The 10,945-nt window shown below is 29.6% G+C and overlaps 1 protein-coding gene across 1 annotated transcript; it reads right to left on the reverse strand.

Annotated features, from left to right (window-relative positions):
* Positions 1-1,399: 1,399 nt before the first annotated feature.
* LOC111423694 (protein YIPF6) lies at positions 1,400-2,700 on the reverse strand. Its single transcript, XM_023056979.2, has 7 exons — positions 2,553-2,700; positions 2,380-2,499; positions 2,242-2,320; positions 2,141-2,183; positions 1,960-2,088; positions 1,750-1,907; positions 1,400-1,688 (listed from the first exon to the last, which is right to left on the reverse strand). Exons 1-7 carry the CDS (start codon positions 2,571-2,573, stop codon positions 1,570-1,572), a joined length of 669 nt encoding a protein of 222 aa, XP_022912747.1. The 5' UTR covers positions 2,574-2,700; the 3' UTR covers positions 1,400-1,569.
* Positions 2,701-10,945: the final 8,245 nt, after the last annotated feature.

Genomic DNA, 10,945 nt, shown 5'->3' on the forward strand with positions numbered 1-10,945 from the left:
GTATTTAATTCAAAATGGGGAAATGGATGAAATTATAAGCAAGGTAAGTGGATTAAATAAAAAAAAAATATTTTTAGATCAATTAAAATGTACAAGAATTTAGGGTTAAATAACAATTAAAACGAACTAACCCTAGACCTAGAACTAGAAAGTTTTAGGTTTAACTTTTAATTGTCGATGTTAACTTTAATATTATTATTATATCCGTAATCTTCGTAAAATAACTTTTAAAGTGAGTCCAAACTTGACGCATTAATCTCAAAAAACCAAAAAGTTCGAACTGTCAACTTTTAATTTTGACATATTTGTCAACTTCATAAAAAATCCTTTAAAATGAATCCAAACTCGACATATTTAACTTTAATATTAATGGAAATATAATCACTTCCGGTTTGAAACATCAACGTCAATTTTGACATATTTGTCATCTTCATTAAAAAACCTTTAAAATGAGTCCAAACATGATGCACTTATCTCAAAAAACAAAAAAGTTTGAATAAAAAAACGTTAAATCCGAAGTTAGCAACAATGAAGATAGCAATTTAATTATTAAATATTAATACCAACCTTAATTTTTAATTTTGTTGAATGTATTTTTGTTTTTGTGATACATTTTAAGGCATTTTATAAAAATTAAGAATTTGTCAAAATGACATTGACATTTCAAACCGGAAGTTGCTTATATCTCAAGTAATATTGGAATTAAACGTATCATGTTTGGACTCATTTTAAAGGATTTTTCACGACGATTACAAATATGTCAAAATTGACGTTGACATTTCTAACCGGAAGTTGAGCATAACTTCATTAATATTAAAGATAAATATGTCGTGTTTGTGCTCATTTTAAAGGATTTTTAATGAAGATTACAAATATGTCAAAATTGAGGTTGACATTTTAAATCTGAAGTTAGTTATCATATAATAGACAAATTGATAACTTTATGGTGTTCTTTTATGATGTATTCATTATTAAAAAAAACCATTAAAATGAGTCCAAACATGATGTTGCTAGATATCACTATGTTGTATATTTTTATTGCACTAAAACTAGACTTAGTACTAGAAAAAATCTTTGGTGTCTAAAGGTGTCTTTTCTCTGCTAATATTACATTTAAAATGGATGTATTGTACATCAATGGATTCAGAAAAATAAACTCTATCCAATGACGCGAAAAAAATATAAGCAGCAATTTGAAAATCAAGGTTACAAAAATTTTAAAGGTTACAGAGGTTTCCAAAATATCAAACCCTTTTTCAAAAGACTCCAGGTTTAATCAGAAAGTTTTTAGTTTAAAAATACATCCTCTTTAGAAAATTCTATCTTTAAGTGTACCACATAAAAATGCGAATAAGTTAAGTAGTTTATTCCACATAATAAAGGTTAGGAAACCCAAAAATTTGTGGTTATAAAACATTTTTTTATTATTTTATTTGCTTAACTTAAAAAATACTGGACAATGATTATAATTTCACAATAGATATAAAATTTAAAAGGTTCACAATCACACTCATACAACAAAAATAAAGTTTTTTTTCTTTATTATTAATAACACTAATGGAAATAAATTTAAGAACTCGTATGAGATATCACCAACCACGATATAATAAAATAAAATAAGCACATTGGATACACAGCAAGACCCTTTCTGCCAGGTTTTTGACTATCTCCAAGAAAAATCATTGAAGCTACAAAAAAAATCAATTAAAACTCAATATAATATTAAAACTAAAAGCATTTTTTTGTTACCATAAGTAGCCCAAGCAAATCCTCCCATTGAAACTGCAAATCTAATAAAAAACAACAAATTCGTTTGTTCCACTAATAAAATTACGCGACAAACGATTAATGAAATTGTTGTTGGAAGGAGGCAATAACCCAAAACACACACACTTTGAAAAAATGAACTAAAAAAATTAAACATTAGTGATTGCATTAAAAAATTAGTATTTCTTTTACATATTTCCACCTAATAATTTAGAATTTAATGTGACTATCATAGAACCTATCCATACGATTACAAAAACTTCAGCAAATTCTGGACCACCATCGTTTGTGTCATCTGCTGTATTTGATCCTTGTAAAATCCTAAAAGAATATCTCATAAAATTCGTTTTAACTTAGATTTTTTAATAAATACATTGCCATAAAAGTACATAAAACTAAAGGTCCCCATAAATCCCCTAAAAAAAAGGATTAATTAGATACCTCAATAAAAGAAAATTAAATAAAGAACTTTACATTCTTTAAGAAGTGTTTTCTTCTCTTTAGGAAATAAAACATAAGCAAATTTAACACCAACAGCTTTTAAATCTCTTAGCTAAAAAATAAATATTTATTAAATTTTTAATTATTGCTTTTAAGCTTTTAAAACGTTACTATTGTGTCCTTAATTGGTTCATCTAAAGTATTAAATGCGGGTTCGCCAGGTTTGGCCCCTTTTTGCATCCCAGGAATCGTCATTTCACCTTCAACATAACCCCCAACATCCTCAAACATCTAAAAGAAAAAATCATTTTACCCAAAAACTTAATTACGTGTTTTTCGTTTACCTCCAGCTTTGTATCATTCATTTTTCCGAGATTTTTTCTTCGAAAATCCTGAAAACTTTGTAATATTTACCTCGTGTCAGTTCCTGTCATTTAACTGTCAACGATTTTTTGATGACAACATTAGATTAGTTTCGAATCGTTTTAAATCGGGATCTGTTTTATCAACGTGATAAGTCAATTTTTGTAAGATAAATTAATTAATTTGTTAATGAAAAGATTTAATTTATGTTTTATTTGAAAGTTTGGAGTTTTATATTTATGATGGGGTGATGATTTTAAGTTGGGATTGATTCTAAATGATGGGAAAATGAAAAGTTTATGGTGAACTTTTGTAGTTTCGGATAACCGTAGTTTCTTGGGTTAGAAAGGTTGCGGTAGATGTCGCTTTAGTTTTATTTGAATTTAAAATTTTACTTTATTAAAATTAATTAAATGATTAATACATATTAGGGAAATATATATTGCATATATAGATCTGAGAAAAGCGTTCGATATGGTCTAGCTTCAGAAATTATGGATTGAACTAGAGCTAGATGGAACATCTAGAACCAGTCGTATCTCAGGAACTAAGTGAGATATCAATTTGGCATAAAAAGCATTTTAAAGCGAATTTAATTAACTTTTATCATGTTCAAGCTCATTTCTTCAAAACTACAAATGTTGGTGTTATCATTGTTTGAATTAAACTATGTACAACCACAATTTTAGATATCAAGCTAAAAGATAGTAATCTCTAACGAACTATATCTCAAGATTGAAGTGAGATATCAATTGGGGATAAAAATCATTTTAAAGCAAATTTAATTGACTTTTAATATGTTCAAGGTCATTTCTTCAAATCTATAAACTTGGGTGTTATGACTTTTTGAATTAAACTACGTACAACCTCAATTTTAGATGTCAAGCTAAAAGACAGTAATCTCTAACGAACTATATCTCAAGAATGAAGTGAGATATCAATTTGAGATAAAAAGCATTTTAAAGCAAATTTAATTGACTTGCAATATGTTCCAGATCATCTCTTTAAATCTTCAAATTTCCGAGTTACACTATTTTGACATCAATCACAAATATTAATCAGAAAAACATCAATGTTTAAAGAGTCGTATCTCAAGAATTAATTTAGATGTCAAGTTGAGATAAAAAGCATTTGAAAGGAAATTTAATTGACTTTTATGACGTTCAAGGTTATTTCTTTAAACTTTAAAATGTTGAAGTTGTCATTTTTTGACTCAATCACCATCACAGAGGTTAAGTTAAAAAACATCAATCTTTAAACGACCGTATCTCAAGAACTAATTGAGATATCGATTTGATTTAAAAAATATTTGAAAGCAAATTTAATCTATATTTAACGCGTTCAAGATCATCTCTTTAAATCTTTAAATTTCCGAGTTACACTATTTTGACATCAATCACAAATATTAATCAGAAAAACATCAATGTTTAAAGAGTCGTATCTCAAGAATTAATTGAGATATCAAGTTGAGATAAAAAGCATTTGAAAGGAAATTTAATTGACTTTTATGACGTTCAAGGTTATTTCTTTAAACTTTAAAATGTTGAAGTTGTCATTTTTTGACTCAATCACCATCACAGAGGTTAAGTTAAAAAACATCAATCTTTAAACGATCGTATCTCAAGAACTAATTGAGATATCGATTTGATTTAAAAAATATTTGAAAGCAAATTTAATCTATATTTAACGCGTTCAAGATCATCTCTTTAAATCTACAAATTTCCGAGTTACACTATTTTGACATCAATCACAAATATTAATCAGAAAAATATCAATGTTTAAAGGGTCGTATCTCAAGAATTAATTGAGATATCAATTTGGGATAAAAAGCATTTGAAGGGAAATTTAATTAACTTTTATGGTGTTCAAGGTTATTTCTTTAAACTTTAAAATGTTGAAGTTGTCATTTTTTGACTCAATCACTATCACATAGGTTAAGTTAAAAAAACATCAATCTTTAAACGATCGTATCTCAAGAACTAATTGAGATATCGATTTGATTTAAAAAGTATTTGAAAGCAAATTTAATCTATATTTAACGCGTTTAAGATCATCTCTTTAAATCTTCAAATTTCCGAGATACACTATTTTGACATCAATCACAAATATTAACCAAAAAAACATCAATGTTTAAAGAGTCGTATCTCAAGAATTAATTGAGATATCAATTTGGGATAAAAAGCATTTGAAAGGAAATTTAATTGACTTTTATGACGTTCAAGGTTATTTCTTTAAACTTTAAAATGTTGAAGTTGTCATTTTTTAACTCAATCACCATCACAGAGGTTAAGTTAAAAAAACATCAATCTTTAAACGATCGTATCTCAAGAACTAATTGAGATATCGATTTGATTTAAAAAATATTTGAAAGCAAATTTAATCTATATTTAACGCATTCAAGATTATCTCTTTAAATCTTCAAATTTCCGAGTTACACTATTTTGACATCAATCACAAATATTAATCAGAAAGATATCAATGTTTAAAGAGTCGTATCTCAAGAATTAATTGAGATATCAATTTGGGATAAAAAGCATTTGAAAGGAAATTTAATTGACTTTTATGACGTTCAAGGTTATTTCTTTAAACTTTAAAATGTTGAAGTTGTCATTTTTTGACTCAATCACCATCACAGAGGTTAAGTTAAAAAACATCAATCTTTAAACGATCGTATCTCAAGAACTAATTGAGATATCGATTTGATTTAAAAAGCATTTGAAAGCAAATTTAATCTATATTTAACGCATTCAAGATCATCTCTTTAAATCTTCAAATTTCCGAGTTACACTATTTTGACATCAATCACAAATATTAATCAGAAAAACATCAATGTTTAAAGATCTTAAGAATTAATTGAGATATCAAGCTGAGATAAAAAGCATTTGGAAGAAAATTTAATTGACTTTTATGATGTACCACCATTAAGTTAAAAAACATCGATCGTTAAACGACCGTATCTCAAGAACTAATTGAGATATCGATTTGATTTAAAAAGCATTTGAAAGCAAATTTAATCTATATTTAACGCGTCCAAGATCATCTCTTTAAATGTTAAAATTTCCGAGTTACACTATTTTATGTTTATAATCAATTCTTCCTTTAATGAAAGAGTTGCATTTAAATTGTTGGCAATTTCCATTATTAACAGCAACCATTATTTTTTTTAACTCCTCGGTTTTTTCTGTGATTTCTTGTTCTCTGGGTGATAAATAAAAATAAAGAGACACATTTAGTAGATTTCTAAGCAAGTATTACGTCAATAATGTTACTAGCACCTACTTTTCCACGTAAGTTTCTAGCAGATGTTCTGCGTTTTCTTCCGGATTTTTCGAATAGCCAGCACCTAACAACAATTCGCATAGAATTCGATGATCGCAACCTTTCCTCTTAAAATCTCTCGCCAATTTCGAAGAATAAACCAATTGCATTTTGGATTTGGTTTCAATTTCAGTTTCTTTTTCATTTTTGTTAAGATTTCCATCTACCCTCGAACGACTTTGCCTATATACAATAAAGAAAAAATAAAAATAAATAAATTTTTTTTAAATAAATTGTTTTAAATAAGGAAAGAAAGAAGAAAGTGTTCTTCTAACTTTCACATTTTATCGTGCAAACGCACGAGCCATCCACTAGACACAAAATTGTTAAATAGAGAATGTGATGTGTTTAGAATGTTAGAAAATAACTTCCGGTCAACGATCTTCTCAAATCGTTAATTACGGAACAAATCAATTGCCCTACTTTTTCGGTCGAAAAGAAAAAAGAAATTAAAAAATCTTTATCGAAGAACGGACTCGATTCTCTCGGTGTTTCTCGGTGAAGGTTACTTTTGTTGATTGATCGATGGCCTTTGTGTCCTCCAAAATAAACATAAACTTACGCGTTACTAACGTTGTTTATAGGTGTAATGCTGATTACGTTAGGTATTAAAGTGCTGAGAAGAATCCCGATTGGTACAAAAGTCGTTAAAAATTTTACGATTTTCTTCCAGGGGAATTGATTTTCTAATTCGTAAGGTTTTTCTTGAACTTCTAACTCGTAATTGTATTCCGGGCGATATCTTCTTTCATCATTACCACCTTCGTATTTTTCAAGTTGCGTGAAGCTTTGGGGGTTTTGATATTCACCATGGTTTATATACTCTGTTATTGGTGGTTGCATACCAATGTTATCATCTTGTTTTTTATTGTGCGTAGAAGTAGAAGATGGATTTATGTTGTAATTGTAATAATTTTTGTAATAATCGGTTGATACAAATGGATAAGGATGAATATTTTTTTGTTGAGATTCAGGAAATTTTATTTCTTTGTTATAAGATTGGGTGTTCCAATTAATCTCTTTTTGGTGGGAATTTGAGAAAAATTTAGCTTCAGGAAATTCTACTTTCGGACTCGGTTTAAAATCATTCATTTTTTTCTTTTCACCTTGATTCCCGATGTTTATTTTGATGTTTTTCTCATTTTCATTTTTAAGATTACTTCGTATCATTGGTTGAACAATTCTTTCTATTGTCAAATTTTTTTCAAACAGTTTAGTATCATTTTCGATTAATTTAGATGTATCGTTAGGTTGTAAAACTTGAATCGTTTTATTTAAAGTCTCATTTTTTGGATTTTCTTGAGCTTTCACACCAAAGTTAACACAAAGAACTAAAACTAACACAATCACCTTTTTATTCGAGAGATACATCGTAAAATGAAACGATGTTATGTTTTCTGGTTTTATTTATAAATTTTAGTTTCTATTATTTATGGTCAACGGTCTATAAAATGTCTTTTGTTCTCTTTACAATGCAATAATGATGGTAAATGCAATAAGACAATCGTTTTGGATAAAAAGTAGAAAGTTTTTTTTTTGTTTAAAATGATTTTATGGTCTAAATAAAAAAATAATTTTATAATTTTATTTACTCAATAAACCAAAATTACTGTATTTTGGTTAATATAAACCCCAATGTTTCTAGTTCTAGGTGTAGTGTTAGTTCTAGTGCTAGTGTCAGCTCTAGATTAGAACCATTTGGTTTCATACCAATTAATTTTTTTCCATATTTCTATTTTATTAACATATTTTATCTTTGCTATATAACCTAAAAGTATTTGCAATTAATTAGAATCATTTTGACACACAACAGCAACCTTTTTCTGTTTTCTAGTATCTTTGAAAAACTTTCAAAAAACATCAAATTCATTTTTTTTTAATCCTAGCATCCAAATTAAGTTTCCTAAAGAAGTTTTTAATTAATTTGGTCAACTTTCCTCATGATTCAAAATTTTTGAAATTTCTGGAAAGCATCCCCTCCAATTTTATTCACTTATTTTATTTTTGCCATATCAGCTGAAAGTGTTTGCAATCAATTAAAATCATTTTGACACACAACAGCAACCTTTTTCTGTTTCCCAGCATCTTTGAAACACTTTCAAAAAACATCAAAAGCAGTTCTTTCATCTTAATTAAGTGTCGTAAGGATGCTTTTAATTGTTATTCAGCTCCACATTGTTGCATATTTTTCTTGAACTAACACTAGACCTAGAACTAGAAACATTCGGGTTTAGCCGGTATGGATAGATATAAAATTTATGTGCAGTTAATAAATGAAATATTTTTTAACTTGCAAAATAAAATAAAAGAAATTTCTAATTTTCTAATTGAAATTTAAAGATCTAGTAAAGATCGTTTTTATCCACGCAATTTACAAATAGAGAAGATTGAAAAGTAAAAGTCGGTTACTTTACTCCTGCGGAACCAAAGCTTGTTTCAAGCAGAAAAAGCCTAATTACCTTCCATCACTCGCCTCGTGTCGGTATGGACCATTTCACACGGAAGATCTTTCTTGGGAATAATTAGAGAGTATCTAGGAAAAATATAATGTATTGTTTACTGTGTTTTTTCTTCTATACTTTAAACTAGGACAAAAATATTGAGGAAATCAAATTATTAGTAAAGAAACTTTTTTTAATTAAAAACGTTTTTTTTATTCATTTCTTATTGAAAGAAAATATTTGTCTAAATTCATCCATCTGGACCTATAGCAGAAGTGTTATAAGCAGAACTTGCACTAGGAGGCTTATTCGAATTGTCTAAACTAGATACATCCTCTAATTCTTGAGATATAGCTATCTAATTATTGAGCAATTGATAGGATTGAGTTCTAACTTTTGTCATGTTTGATTCTAATACTATATGGAAAGTTATTTTTGAAATTCTGCTCTGTCATTAACCAACCCAACCTAATCCAACCTTTTTTTTACGAGGTCAGGAAAAATCTGTAAACAGGCACATGGCCAAGGATCTTGAGTGTAGTGTATTTGGTAGTTGGGCCGTTCTCCTGCCACACTCTAACATCTTTGATGAAAGTTTATGCCCAGCCTTTGTATTGTGGCCATCTCTGTTGTCACCTATTCATCGTTTCCTCTCGACTTTCTTCAATCGGTTTATCCTTATTTCGCCAGTTCCTGGATCTTTCCTGGACAAGGAGATCCAAAGGGGGGCTTCGGTGGACACTGTTCTGTATGCTGCCGTTATACTTATAAATATTTTTCTTTCTACAGATCGTATTAGATTGTTGTACTTTTTGTACTTCAGGGCTTCTTCCCATGATGGGGCAGCGTAGAGCACCATCGATCTCACAACTGATCCTAGGAGTTTCCTCTTTGCTTCACTTGGTCATATAGACACTAATTAGGTAATTTTATATCTGGCATAGTTCTTCTGCCTTCTAACACTACTATTTCTGTCTTTTCGGTTGCCAACGCTAAACCCATCTGACAAAGAGTCTGCATTTTCATTCAAGCAGAATTCTGCTTTATCTTCGATTCGTTGTTTAGTCGATTCCTGTACAAGGACCGCGAAATCGTCTGCGTAAGCGATGATTGTTATACCTTCCTCTGTTTTCATCGATACTATTTCTTCGTAGAATATATTCCAGAGTGTGCCACCAAGTACGGAACCCTGTTGTATGCCGCAAGTTATCCGTTTTTCTTCGGCTCCTGGTAATATAATTGTTCTTGTTGACAAGTATGATCTTACTAGTTTCTTAATGCTGGCAGATACATTTGTCTTTTTTATTGCGGATATTATTTTATGTCAAGGAACGGAATTAAATGCTAACGTCTAAGAGTATCATTACGGCATAACCTCTATTTGTGGGTGATATTGTTTTTCTTCTTTTTATCCTTTGCACCACCGACATTATTGTTTCTACTTTTGCTAATTAAATTGTTTTCGTCTAATTCCCGGACCAATCGATTGTTGATGAGTCTCTCTAGCATTTTTCCTACCACGCTTATCAAACATATTGGCCTATATAATTTTTTCTGGTCTATATTCTTCTTTGGCTTTTCGATTAACACCAATTTAGATCTTCGCCACACTTCTGGAAATAACCCATTTTTAACCTAACCCAATCCAACCCAATCCAACAGTAACCATACTAAATTTGTAAATCTGCGTTAACATCTTTCAGAATAAAGTTAGCAACCCAACTCAACCAAATTACCAACACAACCTAACGTTTCTTTTAAGACAAGATCAGATAATATAATATACCTTTGGATCTTATGCAGCCCATTTAGCCCGGAACTGTCCGTAAGTGTGTTTCTTCAGGACGATTCCAAAGTTTAACTAGTCAGAAGCTACGCCTGCGGTATTATCTGGACATACCATCTCTTTTCTCCAGATCTCTTCATAGTATTTTACAATTCTGTGTTTTAATGCTTCAATCTTTTATAATTCTGCCCAGTCTTTATTAGAAGCAGCTCCACGTTGGATTTTCTCATCGTACTTTTTGCATTACAATATTCTCTCGGCTTCCACTTCTGCTGTTCTTTTCTCATTGTGTTGAGATCGAATTGAATTGTGAAATGGTCACTAAAGATTTTTGTCATATTATTATCAATCATTTTCCCTATGATTGGATGTTTTGCAACCCACCGAGAAATTTTTGGCATTCAAATTCGCATTCACTATCACATTCCCTTTCTTCACTTATATGTCTTTAGAAGAAAATAGCATGAAAAAAAAAACACAACTTAAGACTACCACATATACATCACCATATCCAAATTATCCATTACAGCAACGATTTCTTAAGGTAGAGGAAATTTTACATAACAGTTTTTCTCGAATTTATAGCTGACGATTTAACAAACACTTGCAGTTGTGGAACCAAAAAGTTTCTTACCATATCTTGCTTAACCAGACATAACAGCCTACAATGGTTCCTCCATGGCTACTAAATCTCCAATCAGCAATGCAAGAACCTATCTTTTATCTTTCTGCACTCCGTTTTTTCACTTGGTCCTTTAATTAAACTGACTTTTGAGGTGGGCTGGTCAATAAGGACAATTTTGCAAACTACTTTTAGCTGTAGCATTTA

This window comes from Onthophagus taurus, chromosome 11, assembly GCF_036711975.1.
Source record: "Onthophagus taurus isolate NC chromosome 11, IU_Otau_3.0, whole genome shotgun sequence".
Taxonomy (NCBI): Eukaryota; Metazoa; Arthropoda; class Insecta; order Coleoptera; family Scarabaeidae; genus Onthophagus; species Onthophagus taurus.

What these genes read in the sequence shown, in the direction of transcription:
- LOC111423694 (XM_023056979.2), bottom strand. Translation starts at nt 2,573, where the DNA reads ATGAATGATACAAAGCTGGAG. An exon ending in AACCAATTAAGGACACAATA is followed by an intron (nt 2,321 to 2,379) that starts GTAACGTTTTAA and finishes TTTATTTTTTAG; the next exon opens with CTAAGAGATTTAAAAGCTGT. An exon ending in TTATGTACTTTTATGGCAAT is followed by an intron (nt 2,089 to 2,140) that starts GTATTTATTAAA and finishes ATATTCTTTTAG; the next exon opens with GATTTTACAAGGATCAAATA.